Here is a 27,317-nt window from a genome sequence, read left to right as displayed (position 1 = left end):
GAAAGGGCAAACTACAAATAATGAAATTAAAAAGTGTGTGTGTGTGTGTATGTGTGTGTGTACTCCAACGACGACAGCCTTCGGGTGGTTCTGGCGATTGCTTTTCGCCGACCGCCGGCCAACTCCTTTCTCGTTTTCGTGTAAACACAACAACATGATCGTCACAGACAACATGCCGTTCAAGTACAAAAGTTCAAGTAAGGAAGTTAGGCCGAGCAAGAAACACACAATAGATGGGCGCGACGCGGCTATAGGTCCGGACAAGGTTGCGGCGTTGACGGCGTTGTGCGTTCAGATGAAAACCGAAAGGTCCGCTTGCCTCTATGTTGGACATGATAAGAATTTAATTTTCTAATGTGTCTACGCACTAACGATGATTGTATTGCGAACTGCTATTTGAATTGCAGTTGAGAATCGGGACTCGACTGCCGGGTCGCCGAATATTGTATTACCTCGCACTATTACTATTGCGCGGTCGTGAGTGCCGCCAACACAACATAGAGCTGACAACATAATGATGTGCTTTGTTGGAATCACGATGCGGAAAAAAAGCAACAGTCGTATATTGTCGGTTTACAAACAATCGAAAGGGCCGTCAACGGTTTTTGTGAAAATCGTTCGGTGTAACCTTAGAGAGCCGTACACACACGGTCTCTTCCCGGAGCTGATGGACTTAGGACTAGGACCGCGGCGACCTTGCATACCGGATCACATGCGAACCCTAGGTGCCGGCGATCGACGGATCGTGATCGACGATCCGAACCCTCGACGACAATGGACGGCAAAGCAAACAAAAATCTCCCTCGACCTCGGCACCAAAAGAATACAAACGCACATTGTGTATCGTTTGGGAACGTTACATATAACGCTAGTATAAAGGTGATGCAAAATCGTGGGTACATTCATAGAAAGCATAATGCCTTAACATTATCTTTCTTGGCTTGGTGTGTTCAGAAATGACATTTCCAACGAGAACGCTTTGGATAATCCATCAGTTCAATGTCAATTCAACTGATACAAGTATCTATAGATACTTTGGTATGTTTTCCCGTTCTTAGAACATTATTCGCAAGCGAGCAGGTTAGTTTTGCCTTATAGAACAACGCACGGTCATTTTGAAATGGCAATTATTACTTCATTAATGTCTACTAGGTTCTAATCGATGTGGTGTAATAATAATAAATTTAAAAAAAACATTAAAGCCCTTAGCACATGCCCAATTAGCCTTGTCACGGGACGTTAGTTTACATAGGTAACGCATGACGCATAAATTATTTTATGTATGTAAAAATATTTCTGTCACTTGTTTGCAACAACTTCTTTTTCAAAGCTCAAAAAAAAATATTAAAATTGTAGTCAAATACAAATTATAAGTACAAACGCAATATACTTTCAAATTTAATACATTGTACTGTATTTTAGAAAATGTCAGGATCTTAACCTAACATAATCTTATCCCTCTGATTCAATGGAAAACGGTTAGGTTGGGTTTGGCGCAGGCCCCAATCTAACTAAATCCGTTTTGAGTCTGAATCGATGAAAAATGAGGTTAGATTAGATTAGGTTAGGAGTCGAGACGTATCAAAGAGATGTCCCGTGTAAATTGGATGGTTTCTCGGGACCACTTCGATACTTAACCTAACTTTCTTTTTCATCGAATCAGACTCAAAGGGGTTTAGTAACAAGCTTCTCCTAATATGACTTTTTTTGTTGGCTAACGAGCGCTTGTGCAACCCGATCAGGATGTTTGAATAGAAGACATTAGAGATTGTAATAAATATGTTTTCATGTTACAACAAATGTGCCTAAAAGTCGAGATCGGAGCATTTACTATTTTATTATTGTTAATTGTTGTCCAAAACCTTCAATTGCAGTTGCTTGTATCCTCGCAAATAACTTTGAGGGGTATATACGAGTCGCTTGTAGGGGCACGTCTTGCTTATTGTATGCCGATGTGCACCCACACCCGTCGGCATCGGGCATTGTCCAAAATCGAAAGCCCCGACGTTTTACTCGGTCCTATATTTTAATCTCTGGGCACGCAGCCTTTAGCTAGTATAGTGTTGGCGTCGCAGCAAAGCATCGAGGAAGACCTTGCGCGTACAATCCAGAATATATTATTATATTTTATTGCTATTATTATTTTCGTTTTAAGCACCGAGGCGTCGTCGCCGGTCGTGCCCGCGCATATATAACAATCCCATACGGTATTGCGATCGCGCTAATTAATTAACACAAATGATAATTAATAATTCAACGACGGCGTATCGAAATACCCGGCCGACCTATCTGTGGCCGGGGCGACCTCGGCACGCCGGAACGGAGGATACGAGACAAGATAACAATTAATGCTGGCTTTGTAGCAACGCAAATGTTACATTATTCAAATGCAACGACGAAACTTGCCGTCGCTTTTGGCGTACACCGGTCGCGCAGCAGCATTATGGTCAACAACGCCGGCACCTACTACAATCATAGTAGTAATAACAATAAAATATGCGAATGCACGCCCAACGGTGTACCTACATTGTTTTACAAATGGACCCGGATGACGCAGTCTCCGTGGACTCGGGGGCGTAAGCACAATGGAAACGACACACGAATAATAGACGGTTTTTGGAGCCGGCAAAGCCATCGGACATAATACACGACTGTCTCATGACATGTTTCATTGCGTGATAAGACAATGAATGCACAGCATCCACGGCCAGTCGCATTCATTAACGCACCCTGTCGTGTCCTTTGGGAGCGACTCCAAAACCGGTGTGGGCACACACAACGACGACAACCCGAACAAGGGCGAGGTCTCCTCCAACAGTCGATACGAGGCAGACACTTTCTTCCAAGCATCGCGCATCCTGACTCACTGATGACCATCGTAGCGCCAACGTTCCTTGTATGTTGTGCCATCAAAGCCACCAATCGCCCCTCCCGTCGGTAAAAACCTTCAGACGTCAGAAATACATATAGGTACTTGACGAGTGAGACAATTTTACAATTTGTTTTCACACAGCCGTTTCCACTGAGATGAGCGCTCGTGCACTTTTGGCATCTGTTTCTGGCAAAAACCAATCGACGGACGATCCGAATCGGATCGTTAATTACGAGTACTGCTGCTCTAAGCAGAGTTTTGGGGAATAAAGGTTTTGGACGATCGAAAATACAAGGTTAGCTGCACAGCCTGGTTCTACACGAACCCCCCAAATGACCAGGTTATCGATCACCGGCTCGTTGATTGATCGTTTGGTCCATCTCCTCGTTTGGGAATTGACCAACGGGCACATTCGTTCAGCAAGTGGGTTCATCCGGACTGTTAGTGTTGATTACCATGTGCGTGCACGCGTGTCGAAAGCAAGCTTTTGCTGGCAAACTAGCAGAACGCGCGTAATTACACGTTGAAAACGAATGACGCAAAACCCGATGTCGGGTCATTATGTGTGAGATTGACGCGCAGTCCGTACAAAGATATCATATCTAAACTTGCATTTAACTTTTAAAATTTTTCCCATTTGTTTGTTCCGGAACGTTCTCGACGACGACCTAAATTATTGTACTTGCGGTAGCAACACATGTTGGTGTTGTGAGACAGGAGAGAGAGGCCGAACGCTGTTTTTTTTAAAGTTTTTAGGTCGCATATCGGTTAAATACGACTCGTTAATATAGACCGCCGAGACAATGGTGTGTCCGCGGGCCGTGTAGAGTGTCTTTTTCTAGCTTGTACAAGGATATTAAAATTTTTGTAACAACCGCGGATTGTGCACGCGAGTCACGCGCCAAACGTTTGGGCATTTAAAGCGATGCTTAAAAAAAAAAAAAATACAAAAAAACAATAACATAACAAACCGTGTCGGCTGCTGCACGCGGCGGGATGAGCACCGATATAGGCGTGCGAGCCGCTAGTGTGCAAAACTTATGCAACGAAAATCCTATTAAATAAATATTCTGTATTGTATAACGACGGGCAAAAATAGAGAGAGAAAAAAAAGACAATAACAGAGTCCATAATTCGCATGGAGAGCTTAACGTAATGGATAAGCCAGCGAGGCGACTCACCAGTCACTAGTAATTTTCCAACCTAACCAATCGAATGAACAAATGAAATTAATCTAACCTTTTACAAAAAAAAACTACACACGACCCGCAGCCGTTAAATAGATAATAGGTATCGACTGTTCGGTAAAAGGCTTAGAACAATAATAATTGTATTATTTGTCGAGTTGGAAGCGCCTAAATGTTAAAAGGCCAATAGAGCAGGAGGTGAAGTGTTGTCAGCGCCGGCTGTATTTACTTTGAAACACACTCGAGAAATAATAATTATAAGTAAAAGGAATCGACGCGCCGTTTTGTTGTGAAACAAACTTGTTTCGCCAAAGGGAATTAAATTACAAATCTACCGTATAAAAGCTGCCGACGGCAATGGAATTCGTTTGGATAATAATGATGTTTACTGCAAAGCTCGACGTCAAGAAGAACAAACTGTTATTTTAATACTTTAGGCACCCCAATAATTGTTTGAATACAATCATTTAAAGCACACGATATTGCCTTTGCAACGATTTTATAGATACTCGTGCTTCTATCATACTTTCAGTCGGGCATTTCCCGTCTCGAAATAGTATTGCCCGACCCCGCCACTGTGTTGGTTTTTTTCTCGATTACAAATCCAGTATGATTGAATTACTACTCATTGCTGTGAGCTGTGGGTGACCTAACGCGGCCAGTCGAGAATATTTACAAGCCCGACCAAACCATAACAATAACGGAATCTTCTGTATTACCAAAAGGACAATATAGTGCGTGTGTGTGTGTGTGGATAATATTTCCATCCCCGGTTAGCTAATGGCGATAATGGTCTGTATAGGGTGCATGTTGTTTGTATAGGATCGCAGGAGCATGGGAAATGATCGCAGCAGCCCTGCCGTCGCCGCGGTATCCATGGGAACAGCGGGCCGATGAAGTTTTTGCCAAAGCAAAGGGTGTGTGTGTTGCAACGGATTTATTTTTATTCTCGCCCCTCTTATTGTCGGCCCACGGGATACCCGTATCCCGTGTGGTGTTGTACACTTGTGTCGCCGCATGTTTCGAAAATTTCAGCCCCGTTCCATTTCTCTGCCGTCTAATGTATACACACCTAAGGTTGGTTGGACTACTTAAAAGTATCTTGGGTTATACACCACGCACACTGGCCGCGGACCCCGATGGAATCGTGTACGCCAATTGCCTATTCGGAACGCCGTCGGATTGTTTATTATATGGTCGTTATCGATGATTACCACCTATTAATAGGCGTGAACCGCAATCATGGCAGACCGACGACAGTAATAACAACCGGTTAACGTACGGCTCTCTCTCTAACGATTGATCGATTATTATTATTCGGATGAACTCGAAACTGGCCAAGATCGGATGTTAAAATACAGTTGTCCACACATCCCTCCAATAGCCCATTGACGGTAGTAGGTATTACAATGTTTGCGTTTAGACACGCCGGATAACCGGGATTACCACTAGGCCGACTTAATCGCCCACCACTCTGGGTTGTAGAATAAATAATAATACTACTAACCCCAAATGACATTAATACTAATATATTTTATTCAACGTCGGTTCAAAACTCGGTTGATGGTTACAAAAAAAAGGATAACAAACTATTATGCCGGTCGTCGTGATTAATTATTATTATAATATGCTGCGGGTGTTGATTTTTCGATGGATGTCGGCCGGATTCAGTCGTAAAAAATAAATAACTAAAAAATAAATTCCATTTCGTCCGACGGCGTTATCCAATCGAATAGAAATGAATTTAAAAAAACGCTGCGGGTACTCCGAGGGGTTTTTTATTTATTTATTTTTTTATTACTCATGAGGTTCCCATCATGTGCACAACAGACTATAACATACATAATAATAACATAAACACGCACAAACTTTTTATACGGCAGCACACACCGTCGGTATTATTATTATTATTATTTATAGAAACGCCACGTGTCAAAAGCAATATAAATAGTGTACGGAGACCGTCGATAAGACGACCACGGAGAGCAGCCTTTTAAAGATTAAGTCCGTTGGATTTTCGCAAATAATAAAATAATAAAAAAAAATAACCCGACAGAAAATCCGTACCGAAGAGTTTTAAGAGGGCCGCCCATTTTTAAGAATTAAAGTATAGGCAATTTTTATAAAATCTTAATTTAAAGGTTAAACTGTGATCTGTAATTATTATTTCAATAACTAGGACTCTATTTTGGTAATTAATTTATTTTTTGGACACTATCACAGCATCCTATCCTTGAAAGCGACTTCAAAATGTTTTTTCATCTCTACATGTTTAAGTAGACTGAAAATAACTCGCTTAATCTTGGTTTTAGAGTAAAAGCACCAGTTATAAAATTAAAAGAAAACATTATGCCGGAGGGCAACAAGACGGTGCACTCAATACATAGTTTAGAAATAACGACTATTTTAACATTTTTAAATGACTGTAACTTTTCAAAAAATTTATTTTTTTTAAAAAACGCAAATTTTGAAAAAAAGCGAGTTATTTTCAGTCTGCTTAAACATGTTTTTACCACTGAAAATCACCGGTGCGACGCCCTCTTAAACGTTTCCCGGTTGAAACTTTGGCGTCGGCATGAGGCAATAAAATAACCCGACAGAAATAATATGTTTATCGGATACCTCTAAAATGGCTAAAAGGTCAATCTCGGTTTTTGTAATTTTTGGCAGTTGAAGCCCAAAGGATTTTCTATTCTACCCGTTTAATTAGTTTTTGCCCAGAATTACACATTGGCCCGTTTCACGTTTCAAACCGTCGACTATGAAAATATTAACGTTATTTTTCAACATTATATCACTGTCTGGAAAAACTCGGTTGTTTTTACAGACAGTATGCCTCTATGACACAGCGTATCTACTTATCATCGTTACATACATTGATTATTATTATGTCGTACACAGTTGGGTGTTCTACAGTTATTGTATTATTAATATTATATGTCATATAATGGGTACACATATTGGGTATTTGTAATGTAATTTTTAAAAAAATCGGCAATTTTTAATTTACGAAATATATTTTGTTTGTAATGTCCAATTTGTATTTTTTCGTAGTATTATTTTTAACGATTTTCATTTTATTTTTATAACAGAATTTTTTATAGACGTTTCGATTTTTTTTTTGTTTTTTTAACTTAATTGATTTTCGACCGATTTTTCGTTGTCTTTTGATGAGTTTTTTTTTTTATTCGCTTTGGTTTTTAAATGTGTATACATTGGTTTTTATTTTTAATTAAATTTTCTTTGTATGTTGTGTTGTACCTGCGACGGATTTAGCGTGCTCGGGGGTTGGTTCTCCTGTCTGACCACCCTTATGTGCCGGTGAGTGTCGGTCCTTAGCAAGACCATTGTGTCGACGGCGCGGAGACGGCGGTGATGCTGTTGTCGTCGTTTCTTCGGGGCGCTGCTGTTGGCGCGCTGGTGTTGGCGTGCTGGTGTTGGCGCGCTGGTGTTGGCGCGCTGGTGTTGGCGAGCTGGTGTTGGCGTGCTGGTGTTGGCGTGCTGGTGTCCGTCGACGGCGGCGGATCGGCGTTGCGCGAGCGTGTGCGTTGCGGTCGCGTCCGGTTCTGAAGCGCTTGTGACCGGAGCGGCGTGCGTGCGCCCGTTGTAAATATCGGCAGTGCGGCGGGACGCGGCGGTCGCCGTCAACGACGTCCGTCGCCGCCTCCACCGCGAGCCGCGGCCGCCGTCGCCTCCTCTTTCGCGACGGAGTGACCTCCGAGACTCCGACGCCGCCGCCGCCGCCGGATCGTCACGACCATCGCGACACGATCACCGCAGCCGCGACAGACGCACCGCCGACGACCACGGGTTTTTCCGAGACTTTTTCGAAATTTACTTTTATGTGTATTCACTTCCGGTTCACTTCCGGCCGCGTGTGCCGCCGGTTTCCGGTCGCGTCAACAGGACGCTGGAAAAAAAGAGACCAACAACAGTACTACTTGACGTCCGGTCGTGCCAAAGGTTCGACGAGACGGACAAAAAAAGCTCGGGACGAATTAGGGCTGACCCTCCCCTCCCCCCACCAAAAAAAATTAAGACAACTCAAGTCGGACGACGATAATGTGAAAATATGTCGTCGAAGACTTTCATCGAAAAAATAAACGATTACAAAACGCGCATACTACAATGGCAATATTATAGACATGGAGCTTAAAAATGTCTACCAGAACAGAATATTATTTATTATAATATACATTTTATAGTTTTTTTTGTTAATACCAACTGTAGGAATATTTTTCGTTTGCATTTACATAAGACCGTCTTTCTAATATTGTGCAATATTATGAAAATTTATACGGTTATGCGTAAACCCTCCAAGTACAAAAAAAAAAAAAGTTAAAAATATTTATACACACTTAATAAATTGCTGCGTGCGGGATATAATAGCATACCTCCTCTTAACGGCTCAGCTGAAAAACGACTCGACGGTTAACTGTAACGAGTCATTAGACCGAGTGGCATAGTATTGTTGACACATTTGCATAATTTGCACAAACCCAGAGAGAAACGTTTAGGGTCTAAAACGCCTCTACGGGAAAAAAAAACAACCGACAAGTTTGAATAATAGACGAGGGCAAGTAAGTAACGCGACAAGCAGTTCGCCACACCGAAAACAAACTTTGTGTTATATAATTACTAGATTTTCCGCTTCAACAAGGACGTGAACTTATCATTAATTGGTTTCGATTGGAAAAACAAAAAATTCGCACAACTATTCGTCGAATCGACAAACACTGTTTTTACCGACTCGAGTTCATTGAATAATAAAAAATGGTTAACAATCTAAGCTCTAACTTTTACTAGTTAATCTAACCACGCCGACTTAAACGGACCAAAACAACTGGACCTGATCTCCTGACTCGACCAGACTACCACAACTTACTTAAACCGACCGGTTTACTATTTTTGATGTTCGCTCAACTGTTCAAGTTCCATTTTGATAATAGGTTTTTTACTTTGTTGAGCCTTTTCGATAGCAATTCGAATGGGTGCAAATTCCGGAAACTTTGATGTGCACACAACGGTACGCGATGATGACCGTGCAAGGTTCGTTGGAACGTGCGCTTGCATTAACCGAACGTTAACCAGGACGGTAATGATAAAACGAAGAACAACGCCGAGTCCAGGTCTGACCCACGTGGACGGCCATCGACTCGGTCGATAGATATTATAATAACAATTATCGAAGCGTTTAACGCAATTCAATAGTTGCGGATGAGACGACGACCACGGCCGTACACGATTTATGATAATTTTCCTAGTTTCGTTTTGGTTTTAAAAAAAAAAAACAAATTTGTACAGTTCACAGTATGAACCGTATGATATACCTATACTGTTTTTTTTTTTTTTTTACAGAGTTTGTACAACAAACCCGACCAAAAACCGTTCGAGCGCCTGTTACACGATCTAGCTATTAATGTTTAGAAAGGTTTATTTCATTTTAAATTTTCAGATTTTTTTCCAAACAAATTTCTCCGTGTGAACGGTGTGCGTTTGGACCTCATCACGAGGAGCAGGTTGAACCGGTATCGTACACTGTTATTATTCAAACAGTATAATATTGTACATAACGTGAGCGGATACACCCTTTACAACCCGAGGCACAATCGAGAGCTAAGCGTCGTTAAAGCGCATTAAAAATTGATGTACATAAGGCAAGAGGTACGTTAAAAAACGACCGTTCTAAATTAATGAAAATGGCTGCTGTTGTTTTGTGTAATTTCATTTTTTTAACGGTCAAAAGTTTATCGGTTGCCTATGAATAATGTTTATAAATATAATATATGATAAAAATATTGAAACGCATAAAAAAAAAATCGAAATTAAAAATTTCAATTACGGCCAATAATAATTGTAAAGTATGCAATTTTTCCAAACAAAAAAAAAACACTACATTTGCTACAAAACGATAATACTCTTTTCAGGCAATAATTCTAATCCATCATAACATATTATTATTTTGCACGTGCAGTTCACTGTGGTCGGATAAAACGTTCTAATCGTCGAGCTACGACTTAGTTGATTGAATAATTACAATCGTCGGTTGAATTGTTATCGTCTAACCTAACCCAACCACGATATATTATGGACGTTTGATGTTTCAAAGTTAGTTCTGCGAAAATCAAACGAAACAGACTGTTTGGGTTTCCCGCAATTGTTTAATAGGATATTAATTATTGTCAATTACAGTGTACAAAGTAACATTTTTACCTCTTAAAGGAACTTCGACCAAACGGAATCGAGACCTGTTGATCACGGTCATTATATGTATGAGACACAATGGTATGAACGAGCGAGTATAATAATATTCTGTTTATATATATATATATATATATAATATAACAGTCATGAACATATTAGCGACACCTAAATTGCTACTATTCATGCGGGCGGTTCAAAGGAGAAGAAGCAAAAGAAGAAGAAAATAATATTTCAAGGCGATACTCGCTCGGCCGGCCGGTGTTGTACATTATATTTACACTGTTGGTATTATATTATATTTTATTTTTATTTTTCTGTTTACCAGTATCGGCCGACATTAATTGTTTGTTCAGTCTCGTTAACGACCATTTGGTGATTTATTTTTAGAAAACGCCGCCGGCCGCTTTAAGACGTGTGCCCCCCCCCCCCCCAGTGTAACGTCTAAGTACGATAATTTATAATTGTTATTGTTCCTCGTCAGAAATGCTCGGTAACCGGAGGGTGGCAACGGTGAGGTTACGTCGGGTTGGGTTAGGTTAGGTTGAGTTATGTTTGGTTAGGTTGTACCGTTACGGACTACCTAACTTTATGGTGTATTTTACATTTATTTCGTCGTGGAATTGAAATGGCGAGAACCTCAATAGGTATGAGTGAGTCTGTGTGAGAATATACAAAGAAAAAGTATTCCGCGGGGATACACAATTTGTCCGAAACCCCAGACTTGGGATAGGTAGCCACGTAAGACGTCTCGAGACTCAGGTGGCAGATGAGACAGATGGCAGAGCCGTGTGGTTTTTGTGTTTTCTTGAAATCTCCATTGAAACACACACACACGATTGGGAAGCGAAGGGGACCCGCGCACGATCGACTCACGTATAACAAAATTTGCAGCAATATTTTAATTCAGTCGTCAAGGCCCGACGGTTTTCTGAAATTCCGAAGGCGAATCCGTAACACGGCGATGGCGAACGTGGACGATTCCAGGAGTTTTGGGCAACGATCCCAGAATAGCAATTATTCGACGAAACACACAGTCATAGGTAGGTAAAAGACGGGGTCAAAGCGGTCTCGGGTAGTCCTTGGCCGGTCGGACCGGCCGTCTCGCATTCGGGATGAGTGTTGAACAAATGGCCTATAATGTGTATTGTATTATTATACGATACACGCGAAAACGATTAAACCATAATGTCATGTGTGACCGCCACCGGTGCAGCAAGCTGCCCTATCTACGGACATACACACAACGATATAAATCAATGACACACCAGGAAATTGGAGTCGGCGAAACGTGATTTGGGTACTTTCGCGGATGTTGTCATCCGGAACGAGCGCTCACGTATTTGGAGTGACGGCCGTCGTCGGGTTTGTTGCCGACTCTTTGACATAAGCCTGCAAGCTCGGCCGAATATTTGGTTTTAAAAAATATCTTTGGATGCAAATCATCGATGACAAATCCGCGAACGGCAGGAAATAACGAAGCATGATTCATCTCGATGTTGACAAAAGGTCAAACGCTCCAAAAGGTTCCGGATCCGGTTGGCCACATTGGCAAATGTCTGATTGGGCTTTGGTTAGCAGATGCCCAAAACTCGCCGACGATCAATTCGTTCATGAACTTAAAGTCAAGGTTAGGCGAGAAGCTACATGATATGATACGCGTCATATGTTAGATATGCTACATGGAACGGTTGGTTTTTTGTAGATGAAAATGCGGAGACGTGTGTGCCTCGAAGGGAGGAGCTTTTCGTATTTGTTCAAGATGACAAGCGAAAAATGCCGACCGTGTGAGTGCTGGTCAATAAGTCGTACCGACGGTCTACGCCCACGCCGGACAGGCACGTGATGAATACTTTATATTAGGTCTATCAAAAGGAATCCCCGACGGGAAAATCGTGGAATTAATTCCACGTGTTCATTATTATATTATTGACAGCGGCCGACGACGGTAAAAAACAATGTTAATTATTTTATACGGCGATTGCCACACAAAAAAAACGGCAGCCTTGACCCGAATTGGACTCACTCGAAGAAACGATCGAACGATTTATAATGATCTTCATTGTTGTTGTTGTTGCCGTCGGTGGTATTGGGTATTTTTTTTTTTTTTTAAGGAAACTTTATCCGGACTTTCGAAATCCTAATATAAAAAAATCCAACATAAGCCCAGCTATAAAACGATACCGCCGCTTCCGCCGTGGGCCCGGATCCAGCGATAGCTTAACACACGAACCGGATTAACCGCAATCCAAGTGGTTGTAAAAATGTATAATATATATATCTGATAAATGATTTTGTCTGTTCGAGTGTCGCCCTAATTGTCCCGAGCTATGGCCCGCTTGCAAAACCGACCAAAAAAAAAAAAACACCTTACTTGACTTTGTCATCAGTGTTGTTTTTTTATAATAACTATTTTACAAATCTGCTCCGCCAGATGTGTGACGATTGTGATGTGTACTATTATTATTATTATTATTAGTAAAAAACGCCGCCGGCTTAGATAGTATCTACAAAAAACAACAACAGCTACAAGCGGTAGGTAGTGTGGAAAATGCTGAGTCGTCGTTTGTCAAATAATAATAAATGACAACGAGGAAATACAAATACGGATGAAAAAAGCCAGGGGAAAAAAACGCGGGGCGCACTACTACCTGGGGGGAACAACCACGTGGCTCGGAGACGGTACGGCGAACGCGGTCGGCGCGGTCACTGGATACACTGCGGGGGTCGGCACGAGTACTAACCGCGTACACGGGGGTTGTGCGGAGCGCAAGCGCCTCGCCGGTCACCCTCCTATCGCGCCGTGGTCTCTCGGTCGTCCACGAGTCTGCTCGGCTATATCTGTCATCCCTCCCTTGCCATCCCCATCGGCCACCCTTCTAACCTCCTTAATGTCTTCACTCTCACGTTTCCCGCCCGCGCCCATACCCTGGCCCTCTTCCACCACTCTCACCCTCTGACGCCCCTCTGGCCACGCGATGAAGGTCGCCTCGCATACAGAGCGATGCCAATCTTACCAGAGCATTCATTCTAGTCTACAATAGGAACACAACAAGATGACACAACTTATCTATCTTGTGGCTCAAAGCCGGGCTAAAAAGATTTAACCGGTCGAGTGCTCGGAAATTCACCTCCACCTGTAGACGATGAAACCAACTCCTTGACTCTGACTAGCCGGCCGCATTCAATCGCCCTGTACGCGACAACTTTTACATCAGTTGTGGCGGCGGCGGTGGTGGTGCGAGGAGGGTTATTCTGGATAAGCGACACGCGATTGCCCGCTTAAATCCGGGATGAAAAATGTGTGTTTTTCGCAGCCATTCCTAAGGGAACACTTACCCTCAGTCCCACCTACGGACCGATGTCGCCCAAACAATAGAGCCCGGCTTTAAGTGAATTGCCGGAACCTGCCAGTTGGGAATCCCCTAAGTATATAGAGTCGTCGCTCATTTCTCTTGTACAAAATAATAACCACGGTGTTGCGTTTTACACGGCAGAAATAATGGTCGCCTCCTTGCCTCCTTTTGCTTAATGTGTACAATAATAATAATAATACATCAACGACGACAACACCGGCGAAAACAATATTATTATTATGTCCATTTAAATCGCGTAGTGTACGTGTAGACACGTACTGAGAAAATATCATGCTACCATGTCAACAGACTTCGGACAACAATATTCGGATTGGGCTCGTTGGAACGGTGACAAAAAAACCATTTCAAGTAATTTAGTAAAAAACAATAATATATATATCAACTGCACGTAACGGTTAAATCTAAATAACCGCTCAAGTGCCATCCGATCAAGTTCGACAAAGTTCGTCATTTCCCCTTTCGTTGATCCTAAACTGAAGATTTTTCGGTTAAACGAGAAAAACGTTTTTCATTTTAAGTCTTGTCATGACTTGTGAGATATTATATTATTGACCTCGATCAACGGCGGTCCTTATGATCCGTTTATTCGTCAAACGATAAAAAAAAAAACTACTGAAAATTGGCAAAGCTGTTTACCGGACGAGGGGCGGTTGAACTCTGCCAAGTCGAGTGAAATAAACTATTCCAACTGATCAAAGTCAATAGGTTTTAACATTAAATTGTGGAAATTGCAAAACTGAATGTCGGCCGTGGGATTTTGGCTATTCTCATGCGTTGTTATCTGTCTGCTGTTGTCCGAGGGCCAATCTAAGGGCTTTGACCGGTAGACCTCGGCCAAGAGGTTTTGGAGGTCTGCGGAAATCCGAACAAGACCGTACGCGGGGGGGGGGGGGATTTTTGGTTTATGTTTTTGGACGGTTTCCAGGTAAACCGACAACCGCGCACGAGCATGCCAGTGTTAAGCAAGCGATGATAACCACGTCGTTAAGTCAGACGATGAATAATGCAGCACGCGTTGCCGACGATAAAAATTTCGAACCGAGGTCGACCGAGAGGCAGCTTTTGTCCGAGCAAAGCAAGTGACACACGGCGTTTGAAACGGAAAACAATAATATTTAATATCACAGTTTCATCGTGAATTTACAATGCATCATCGTGTAGTGTGTGCGCGCCTAAGTCTTGGCACGTCCGAAACGATTGAATTTGTACCGCCGAAGGGCGTTTAATAGTGTATCCGCCGGAAGCGCTACGACTTAACGCGCGCCCGTGTATTATTGTTTGCCTATACGGCGTCTAGCTAGGAGCAAAGCACGTGCGCTAAACGAAAACAACAATAACGTTCTAACCCGAGTTGTTCCCCCAAAAAACAAATAAGAGCCGGCGGCTGGCCACGCACACCATGATGGATATTAATTAAATGATAATATTTTAATAATTGCTCAAATGTCCGAAATTGAGAAGATTGTATATTACAGTCACATGCCGACTGTTTTATTTGGAAACGTTACAGAAAACGCAGTCAAAGAGATTAAAAAAACCAACCGTAATAAAAATGTATATAATATATTTTCAATTTATTTATTAAGTAAATAATTATTGGCAGTATCTATAGTTTTTTTTTATGAGCAATAAAAGTCACCCGGATAAATTTTCTATGCAACAGTGTAAAAATATTTTCCAAGAAAATGTTTCATAATAAATTATTAACAGGCGTTCGAAATAGGCAAGACAAATAGCTAAACGACCGGATATCATGGCACGACTCTGTCAGTTAACAGTAGTCTTATTTGCCGGTGCATTTTTTCATCAACTTGTAAAAAACACAAGCAGAACTTTTTTGAATTACAAATTTAATTATTCCGAAACTTTTGGTACTATTAAAAACAATCTACTTAAGGGTACGAACTTTTTTTGGAAGTCTGCCGCGTTTTCAAGTTGGCTTTTGGTTCAACGAATACGTTAACAATAACAATTAATTATACAAATTGAAATAAGTACACAAAAAAAAAAAAAAACAGATAATTTTTTTTTTTTTCCCTAAATATTTTTTCGATATTTTTTTTTGCCAGTTCTCAAAACGCCAGTTTTTCCAGTTGGTCAAGTCTGGGTGTATCGTTGCACTAACCTAACCTAATCTAATCCAACCCAACCTTTTTCAGTAGGTCAAGTCTCGTGGCGCATTAACAGAATAATCCAACCAGACTTAACCACTCTTAATGGGTGAAGTCTCGGTGTGTCGACAGATTAAACTAACCTAACAATCTCTATCTTTTACTTTAACCGGACCGGCCTTAATGTACCTGTTAATCAAGTCACCTCGGCCAAGTAAACCGAACTTCCAGAGGTGTTTCGGCTGATAATAAGCTAACAGCGATTGTCACGGCCATCATCAAGTGCGTTGTCGGTGTAATAATAATACAGCCGACACCACGTGTGCAAACGTGACTGAGTAATTATTATTGTAATTATCTTTCTCGCCGACCTGTGTAAATTGATCACTTAACCGCCGCGTTAAATACACACGTCCGTTTAGGCTTTTCAGCTAATCGTATTGTTATTGTGACTGTAAAAAATACATATTTAAATACCATAATATAAATATCGAATAATAATGATAAATAATCGATCGATCGCGTAGAGAGCAAAGTGGCAGATCGATCACACAAACGTGTTTGTTTTATTCCTTTACTGATTGTGTAGTATTGTAGACGACACCACGGGGAAAAGCCTAGTGCTTTTTTTTTTAATATAATATAATTATATATAATAATACAACGTCCACAGAAGACAAAACGTGGCTTTGCGGTGGTTTTTGTTTTCACACACAAACCGATCGGTCGTTAACTGTTTTTAACGGCGACGCACAAAACTGTACAAAGTAATAATAATAATAATAATAACAATTAGTGTCCATCGACCATTTGTGTGTGTGGAGAAAATTAACAGTACGGTTGTTTTCGTGAACCTATATAGCCTGGCATACTCGAGTTTGGACAAGTGGTGAAAAATAAAAACATCATCGTCGCCGACGGTAATCATTTTATTTACCGGCATTTTTTAAAGAAAATAACAAAAAACAACACAACAGTAATTAATAATATTTTCAATGCGACGTCACGAGTCTTATCCATACGAACAAGTTAGGTGACTTCTACGTCTCGTCTGTCGCGCATTAAACAACGTTGTCTTTGATTTTAGAAATTAAGTCAAACCGATTATTATAGTTAAAAATTTAGGTTGTACCGGATTGATTGCAAACGACCAAGAACAAAACTAATCCAGTTGAAAACCGAACGGATGTCCTGGTGTAGTCAAAGAACACACTGAAATAATTGGCAAGTTAACTTTTGATCTGATCCGAAACCACACTTGTTTTCGCTGTTGTATGCGATTGTGAGAATAACCATTCGCGTTGTTCCAACGATGAGCTCTGCGCAATTTTATCATATTATATTCTCCCGGGGAGATAAAGCAGCAGAAATGGGAATTGGTTTGAATAATAATAATAATAACTATGCGAGAAACCCCATCCGTCTGTTTTTTTTAACGCCAACTAGGTTTTTAATGTCATTGTTACTGTGATATTAAAACCCAACGACAAAAGCAATTCTATACAAATGACATTGGTCGACCCTTTTATTAATGCTGTTTTGATTTCGACCACACCATTCGCAATCCTTTTCCGGAAAAACTAGATTATATGTTTATATTTTTTAAGGTTAGATTAAGTTGGCAATGATATTATTGTTGTTGTCACGTGCGGTGTGCATAATATACTTGGCGGAAAATAAATTATTATCATTTTAGTCACCCAACGTTATGTGGGGCACCGACCACGGTTGCCAACATGACGCGATGCTAATGATAAATGCAATAATGATATAAATATTGATAATATTATTGATCTCGGCTCCTTCGACCTTTGGCCGGGGATTTCTTCCAGTGTACGCGCCGACCTCGACGCCGGCCAAAATGGATAATTTTTATTATACAATATTATTATATTTTTTTCAAATCACATTTGACGCGGGCAATGTATAATAATAACAAACACAACGACGCCCACCGGTTTGGCAGGCGCCGCGCATAGGCAAACACACCGTCGGCCGCGTACGCCTGTGTTGCTTTCCGGATTGCGCTCAAGGGGAAACCGTCCAATGCCGTCCTGTGTGGTGTGTGTCCGCCGCGCCCAGGCTCCACGACCTCGCATAATTGTCAAGTAACTCCCCATTGGCATCTGTCGTTTTTGCCGGAATTTCTTTTCAATGGCAAGTCTTCGACCACTCCAATCAATATACAACAGCACTATAGGTCGGGTTAGGTTTGGTTGGATTCGGTTAGCCCGAATAGATCAGCCGCGTGACGGACACACGTTTTCACACATTTCAATTAGATGTGGACACAGTATTTTTTTTTTTTAAAAAAAAAACATTAACGGTTGTTAAAGCTTACAAAAAACTGGGCAAAAGTATACTTTTTATGAGGACGTCGCACTGCCCATTTTTAAGGAGTAAAGTATAGGCAATTTTTTTAGAAAATCTTAATTTAAAGGTTAAACTGTGATGTGTAGTTATTAGTTCAATAACTAGGACTCTATTTTAATAGTTAATTTATTTTTTGCACTATCACAGCATCCTTAAAAGCGATTTCAAAATGTTTTTTCATCTCAACTTGTTTAAGCAGACTGAAAATAACTCGCTTGATTTTGGATTTAGAGTAAAAGCTATTATTCTAAGTATAGCGCTCAATACATAGTTTAGAAATACCGACTATTTAAACATTTTTGAATGACTAAGTTTTCAAAGTTTTAATTTTTTTTAAAAAACGTACCGTTTTGCCTTCCGGAAGGTTAGGTTTTCTTTTAATTTTTTAATGGGTGCTTTTACTCTTAACTAGTCAAACAAACTTGGTTAGGTTAGGTTAGGTATTAGTTACCTTTTTTGATTCGATTAAACATGGCAACATGACTAAAAGTTATTGGAAAAAAAATTTAATTCATTTAAATGACGTTTATACTCCTAAATTTCTCCTTGACAAAAATAGACAATTTTTTTTCCATTATATTCGTGTGAAAAATAATTAACAAGGGATATGTAGCCTAGGACAAAACTTTTACACAACACGTTGTTCCAAAAAAGGCATAAAAATGTTCAACAAAAATCGAGTAAAAGCTAAGACTAATAATGTACTGTGAGTAAATTAATTTGTTCGGTAATTAGTAATTAGAAATTGCTAGCTTTCTTTCGTGTGTATTATTTGGTTTAATCCGCACCGTTGAACAAGGTGTTTTTAATTTGTTTTAAACGAAAACTAACATGACAGTCGTTTTAAAATAATGTCGCTCTCTATTTTGATTTCATTATAGTCGGTTTTCGTTTTTGGGCAAAACACGAGTATATTAAATAAAACGTTAACTACTTAGTTTGTACGCATTTTCAAAGCATAATATTATGTCGAGTTAGGTTTGGCTGGGCTGGAAATAATTGCTTCAATTAGAGCTTGTCTTTATTCGATTAATAAGCTTTGGGTTAAGTTAACACTAAAACGTACAATACAAAAAACCACCGCGGACGACTAATAAATCAATTTTTGTACAAATATCAATATAAGTCTGTATAATTAATAAACCACACAGATGATTAGTAACAATTAACGATCAAAGCGCGGTTTCTTTAAAAATTCTTCAAACTTCTTCAATATCATATTAATTATATCCGTACACGTTTAGTTCTCAAGTGAAACGCGCGACCGTTAGGATAAAGTACTCAAAATTTAGTATACTATTATAACTGCCATATAATTTTTAATTAATATTTTTTATATCATTATAAGTTATCCGGTAAAACTTTAAATCTAAATTCGATTGTCTTACTCGACGGTGATTGAAAGAAAAAACCATACTGTATAAAAAAAAAAAATCCGTTAAAAGACTTATAAAAATATTTTTTCCTCCGGTTTTTTTTTAATGCCATAAAAACAATTGCATAATAAATTCTTTGGTCGACTGATTTTTTATTCGAGTAAACAAACGGTAAACGGAAGACAACAAAAAAAAAACGGATAATTATGAAATATCGGTAAAAAAGAAAACAACGATTATAAAATAAAAAAAACAGTCGACAACTAAAAAAAAAACTTTATAACCGGAAGAGCAACAAAAAAATATGATTTGTTTTCTCCGTTGGCCTAGATTGGACGAACCAACCGTCTCGCGGTGTAAAATGTCTTATTATCTGTGAACTTCCTCGAAGTTAAGTCGTTAAGTCAAAAAGTTTAAATCGACTCGTGTCAACGAAATGAAATTGATGGGAATAATAATAAAAACGTTCGACTACTTTGTTGTGGTGAAAGTTTGTCTAGCCGGTTTGGAATAACAATTTATTATTTAAATAATTAACCGCCCAACTCTAGTCGGTCGTCGAGTTAATTCCAGTTATGATAAAAGTCAAGCTTAAGTACGATGGGCCGCTCAATATCTCACTAGGTTTAATTAATAATTGAATTATTTATTTCATAGTTTTATTACATAATCTGCTATCTAAATTTTCTACAAATTATAATGTTCCTACCCCCCTCCCAAACTAATTATAATTTTTATATCAACTTTTGAAACTTAAATGGTAACGTGTATATTATTTTTTAAACATTTTTAAATTAAGAATTATTTCACTAAACACGTTGACTGGTTAATAACCAGTTTTGGATAGTTATTTATAAAGTTATAAGAGTTTAAAAGTTAAGGCGGGAGGGGAAGTGCGATTGGGAATACTACACTCTTGCCTTTCCTCCTGCACTAAACTTGAAACTTCAAAAAACAGTTATCCTAAACTGGTTATCGACTAGTCGAAATATTCAGTAGAATATTCTTAATTTAAACAGTTTAAAATATATATATATATATGTTTCAAAAGTTGTTATCGAAAGAACTAGTTTAGGAGAAATGTAGAAACATAATAATTTGTGGAAATTTGAGATAACATTATATAAGATCACTACAAAAAAGCCATTGAGTGGCTCATGATAAAAAATTCAACCTGTATGATTTTTCTGAACATTTTTATATTCGGACAAGTTATACCTATTCCCCAGGACATTTTTTCTTTGTATATTTTTACCAAGACTCACTTGTACTCTTTGGGTTCTCGCCATTTCAATTCCACAAAGAAATAAGTACAAAATACACCACAAAAATCGGTAGTCCGTAACACGGTATCACCTAACCTAGCCTAACCAAACATAACCAAACCTAACCAACCCTAACCAAACCTAACCTAACCTAACCAAGGGGGTTGTTTTTTTACCTGTTCCCAATTGGCTCTGGCGTTGTCGTCGTCCTCGTCGTCCTCGTTGAACTTGTAGTCGCCGTACATGGACGGCCAAGCCCTCAGGGACAGTGTCCTGTTAAACTGTTGGGCCATGGTACGACTCGGGTGTGTATACAGATAATAATATTGTGCACTAAGTAAGTATGCACGCTTTATACGATTTTAAGTGACGAGCAACCGACCGACCGACCGAGGCTAAAATGCTCAGTTCTTGCGCGGCTATCGATTGTAGACGATTAAGTGGAATAGGATGTGTAGAGTGTGTAATATTATTGTTATTATTATTATTATAAAATTGTAATTGATGATAGTCTACGCTGCTGCGGGTAACGAGGTCGCCTATGACAATAAGCGCCTTTCTTGTCCGCGGATAAGAATAATAACAACTGGAGCTGCTAGTGTTATCATAATAGATTATTCGTATTGTAATAATGGTACGGCGGGGTAGCGGGGAAACGAGTTGGCGCTTTTCAAACGCCAAAGGGTGTTTTTTTTTTTTTGTACCGCCGACATTTGATTGTTCTGGTTAATCCGTTGTGGGTCAAAAGCTCGTGTGTTGACGGGTAACCGATTCAAATCATTTTTGCCCTTGCAAATCAAAACCAGAGTAGCTTAGTCGCCACAAACTGTCATGACAATATGCAATGAGTTAGGTTAAATAAAAGAAGGGTAATGTGTGTATGTGTATCAATGCGAGGGTAAAGTGTGTGGTCAATGTCACAAAGGTCCGGTGTAATTTTATTTTTCTGTACACTATATTTATAAATAATGACAACGACCCGGGTGGAAAAAAGGCCACCTATAGTTTTAAGCGAATGCAAAATGCGCGAATAGGCTGCTACAGCGATGATGATTTGAGTCATTTTCCGTAGCTGGCCTAAATGAACCGGATACGTTATCGTTTCACCCTCGAAATAATGTCGCCAACTCAACTCCTCCAACCAAATTTACGGTTCAATCAAGAGGTGGTGTCAATCCCAGACTCATCTTTGCCCTTTGTGCACCACTTCACCTTATCTCATTCGTCTCGAAATTCTCTTATACTCAACGCCCAATAGTCACTATGGCTGGTCACAAACGAACATGAACACCAGTCCGAAAACACATCCGCGATTCATTTGTTTTTCCGCGAAATGGACAAAATGACAACTGCTCTTTTAAACATTCTTTTCACACTATTCCACACTCCCAACATGCCAATCCCCTCTTGTACAAACCATCCGAATCTATTGATTGAAACGGTTCTGACTCCTGTTTCTAACGCGACTGCCAGACTACATCATGAGTAATACAAGGGAGGGGCGGGTGCTTACGGGTAATGCCTTTTTTGCACCCGAGTGCTCGTGTCTGAATGGGGTTTTGCTTACCTGTGGCACGTATGTGTCCTGCGACGTCCTGATTTTGGCTGCCGCCTTAAGGTCTTGGAACATCATGTCGTCGTCGAACTCGTCCTCGTCGTCGTCGTCGTCGCTGCTAAGACGCTTGGCCGACACCTGGTCGATGGCCTGCTTCTTCTTGCGCATCTGGTCGATGAAGTTCGGCACCGTGGGCGTGGCCAGCAGCAGGTTCAGTTCTTTTTGGCTGTGGTGGCCGACGTCCCGGCCGTGCTTGCCGTTGACGTAGCCGCCGTTCGCCGACGGCGTGTGGTTGTGATGGTGGTGGCCCTGGCCCCTGAGGAACGCGTACTTCTTCTTCTTCACTTTGGCCGCGTGGCTGTGGATGAGCGCCGCGGTGGAGCCCACCGTCGTGTCCACCGACGCGGTGGACGACATGGTGGACGCGAACACGGACTGCTGCGGCTTGGTCCTGTGGTGTACGCTGTGGATGCGGGCGCCTTCACCGTACAGCTCGGTGACTTGGTCCTCTGTGATAGGCATATCCTGCGAACAACAAAAAAACCAGCGATCAGTAACTACAATACAATTGGATCACGAGCAAATATGTCTTATGATAAGTGGATTCTTTTAACGGTTATCTAGGAATTGCCGATTTCCCCTTATCGCCATCCCATTCCCGCCTCATTCGCACTTGTCACTATCGCATCGTCTCCCCTCACATTTGTTTCACAAAACATGCATCATGCAATTCAAAGTGTCAAGCCAATTTTTGACAAACATAAATCATGATCATGTCGTAAAACGCGCCATGCAAACACTATATCTATTATTGGCTGACTGCTGGTCACGTGAATTTCCCTGAATATTCATATGATTGACTTCTATTCGTATGCTTTTTAACAAGCCAGTTTAGATTTTCAAAGAGGAGAAGGAGAACTGTTACATAAAGCTCAAGTCACGGAAGAGCCATTCGTTAGTACCCGAACCACTGTCTCTAATGCCGATAGGTGCCATCGCACAAACGACTTTTGCACACTTGGGTGTCATCGTTGCGGCAATAGGACAATACCCGACGATCGTGACCGAAGATAAACAAGCAATGCGAAACGTCTAGTCAGTCAATATTAAAGTAATAGTTTAATAGCAGGATGAACTAACGCAAGCCGTCTGACTAGTCAGATTTTTTGTGCCGGATTATAATATGGGTCTCTGTGTGCGTCACGACCGCCGACAGCGGTTTTCAAGTATAGGATCATCCGTTTCTAATTTGTTGCTATATATTATGACCGCAAAACTACAATGATGTTAGGGCACAGCACGCCATTTTTTTTTTAATGGGCAGTGTGTAGAAAATTGTCTCGACTTAAAGCAATAACCTAATAGCAGCCGCAGCAATCCTAGTGATTCAACAAGAACACAGCGTGTACGCAGAGGTTCAACGGTCGTTTTACAGATTTCCTGACCCGGGAATCGTTTTCAAGAGCACAGAAAGTTACATTTTTATTTCCCTTTTCTCGCGGGAAAGTACAACCCTCGAGTGTTTGCGAGAAGAGGAGAACAAACTATGAAATTACACATTTCACACATATGGAAAAATACATTTCAGACCATCTCAAAAAGCTGTTTCCGAAAATGTGCAAAAAGTTTTCACCAAGTTGTTTGACGCGATAATTTACAAGAGACGTTTGCATCACTTATCATTCTACTACAAATGTTCCCAAACGCTAAACGGCACACGCTTACGGATAATTTTCTACAACTTGAACGTTTATTTTTGTAGAACGAGTTTTTTTGTTTTGTACCGAGTACAGTATGTAGATAAGCAATATATTCTAAGTAAGTGTTAATGACTTTGGAACAACATTATTTATTGTCTTTTATTTCGTGATAACATTTTAAGATATACAAACAAAAACCCAAATCATAACCTTCGATTAACGAAAAAGCACAAACTGAAAATTTCAACTAACATTACCTACAGAGAATTAATGAAAATGAAATCCTGTTTTATCAATAACTTGATTTCCAAAATATTACGTTTTTGCTGTACTCTTAAAAAACTATAAAAAAAAAATTAAAAAATAATGAATAAATAAATGAAACGCTTATGTCTAGAAGTACTATTGTGTCGTAATCAGCTGTATTAGAGCGAGTCACGACCGTAATGATATTGCATTGATCACTAACTGATAATTTTATAATAATACACAATTAAACATGCCTACGAATGACACTGGTTGTTGTTTCAGACGCGACCACAAACCGATTTGTAGTAATAAAATTAATTACAATAAAAAAAAACCGATTTACCAATTTAATTTTCCCGAGTGATATTTTGAAGGAAAAAATACATAAATTCGACCTGTTTAGGAAAATTGTAAAACCCGAATTGCTCAAAAATTGTATACTTAAGCCTGTGAACAATGTACACGCCAGGACGTTGAATGCCGCAACCTACTTAATTTTGTTTCTTATAAACAACAGACCGTCGTGGTGCTTTTAACGTTGTATGAAATATTTAATGCGCCATTAAATATACATATTATATAAAATTACTTTATCGTTGTCATCGCTGTATGTGCAGAGTGACTACATACATATATATATATATATATATGTATAATGTATAATAGTATGTCGATTGGTCGTGATAAACGAAGGCGGCGTTGACTAAATTATTGCTCGTCGACAGACAAACAACAAAACTCGTGGCGCTCACTAAAATATTGAAGTAAAATTTTATAATAATAATCATTATAATGTTATTATGCAAAACCGTTTGCGTTGTCGTCCGCAACAGCTCCGACCGCGAACGAATAGCCATAGTAGAAAACCGCCCATTCTGATCGTCCAAGTAGTACAAAACAAGTAGCATTTAATTATTGTAAGACAGCAAAGACGAGGATAGACGTTAGTTTTGCTAAATCGGGGCAAATCGAAATCGCATTGACCGAGCAATGTGGATCAACGGCCAAACTAACGGCTGTTGTCCCTTGTTCGAAATTCGTTATATGAAAAAAAATAGTTTTCTACCAGATTAGTATTCACTTAAACTACCGTCTCTTCGACTGACATTTGTCGGAAATGAGGATTGCGCAACGGAAAGATACTCTAAGACACTATTAGATTCCCAAACTTTGATGGATCCGATTACGCTCCCATCTGCTGGGGGACCGACCCTATTTTTGTGTACTATGCATAGGATGCAATGTGGTACTTGCAAACGCATCAATAGTAATTTATTGTAATCGTTTGTATCTACTTTCAAAGTGGGCTTTTTTTCTGCCGAGCTGTGGTTAACAGAACAGTAGAAAGCCAAAACAGAAGAAACCGGGACAGTTTGAGCCCATAGCAACCGAACGTATATTGGATAGGTCACAAGTTAGCAAAATTCGATGTACTGAATCGAACAAACCAAACGGAATTAGTCGGTTAGGTAAGACCTCTAAGCCCCGGACGGCTCTTTCGTCTTGGGTTTTAACAAAAAAATATACTATGAATAAACAAAAAACTACACACAAACAAGCAGGCTATATCGAACATGATAATAATACTATGTATGTAAGTATGTAGATTTTGTTTTGTCACTGGTATTTCCCCCCACCCCTCTGTCGTTTTGTAAGCTAAGACCGCTTGTTTTCGAATGTTGGCGGTCGGTTATCGTGATATTTTTCACATTGTTATCATTTAATAACACGTCGTTAATCGTACATCGCTAATCAGTAAATCGTTTTTTACTTAAGCACATGACTAAGCGCTCCAACGATGCGCGTTGTTAACGTTATTTGTTTCACGAAAATAATAACAACAATAATCATACTATAATATTATATTATGCTCGACAGGGGACGCCCTGTGGTATGAATATCAGCTCTCGATCAAAAAAAACGAAGGCTGACGTTGTCGGGTAATTTTTACTTTTAAAAGTATACGTTTACACATATACTTGGAACACTCACCCGGTAGGTTTGCAAAAATATAAATAATAATAATATACCTTGCGCGCGCGCGCACCTCCTAACCCGGCAACGGCACGTTAGGTTTTTTTTTCTGATTTTTCTTATTTAATCCGACAACAAGTCATTAGATTATACTACTGCGATAATTTTCTCTGTCCCGCTTTTTGCTGTCACTGTCGTTTTGTGTGTATTGTGCGCTTCAACGGTTCGAACAGACCTCGCGACCAGTCATGATCGACACGATAGTCTGGCTTGCGATTCGGATGCGTTTTTTTTCCCTATAACCGCACCACCACTCGATCAGATAACTCAATAACGACTACAACATATTAGGGAGATGCACGATATCTATGTGTGTATGTGACGACCCAATACAATATTTTTTTACTCGCGCCTATTGTTTCGAAAAACAAACAGCGGACGACACGCGCGCGACAGGATAAAAACATTATTATAGGTCGTGCTTTTTGGTAAAAAAAAAACGACTTGGAGACTGCCAATATATATATATATATAACATGTATGACTATGTATGCTAAGAAAAAGGCGTGTGCTAATAATTGAAATGTGTAGAAAAAGACGAGTGCGCGCATAAATTACACGAGCGGAAAAGTATATTATATACATTCACATATATAGGTCTATTATCTTTACCTATGAGTAATCTGCTGGGACATATATGGCATTGTGTTCAAGTCGAATGTATATTATCTTTTGGGAATTATAGTAGGATAAACACGTTAGTTAGTTGAATGACAGCGACGAGTACACGAGCAAAGATAAAAATCGGCACAGAAGATGACGGGAACAGAAGAAACCAGGACAGTATCATCCCACAACAGAAGAAACCACGACACTAGAAACTAGGACAGTAGTATCAGTCCAGAGCAGAAGAAACCGGGAAGAGTATCAACCCAGAACAGAAAAAACCGGGATAGTTTAAGGCCAATGCAAAAAGTTGAGCAACCCAAATATGCTTTACACCGAACATTGTCTTAGAAAATGAAAGAAAATTTCCAACTCAACCTGACGTTTTGAGAAAAACTTTCGTTGAATTCG

At 40.0% G+C, this 27,317-nt stretch overlaps 1 protein-coding gene across 3 annotated transcripts in view; it reads right to left on the bottom strand.

The window, feature by feature from the left end:
- LOC126845917 (facilitated trehalose transporter Tret1-like) overlaps positions 1-27,317 on the bottom strand; it is a 59,574-nt gene that overhangs the window by 4,707 nt on the left and 27,550 nt on the right. For 2 of the 3 annotated variants that reach the window (XM_050584951.1, XM_050584952.1), the window contains one exon: positions 22,330-22,842. In XM_050584951.1, coding sequence (XP_050440908.1) covers positions 22,330-22,842 — 513 coding nt within the window. Of the gene's footprint in view, positions 1-7,320; positions 7,649-22,329; positions 22,843-27,317 lie in introns of those variants that run through there. The other variant, XM_050584953.1, reaches the window with a different exon arrangement.

The sequence above is a fragment of the Adelges cooleyi genome, unplaced genomic scaffold, assembly GCF_023614345.1.
Source record: "Adelges cooleyi isolate 19-005CV unplaced genomic scaffold, UGA_ACOO_1.1 ACOO_flye_CR_arks_rails_tigmint_CR_PRNA_8, whole genome shotgun sequence".
NCBI lineage: Eukaryota > Metazoa > Arthropoda > Insecta > Hemiptera > Adelgidae > Adelges > Adelges cooleyi.
This window is presented reverse-complemented; position numbering and strand designations above follow the sequence as displayed.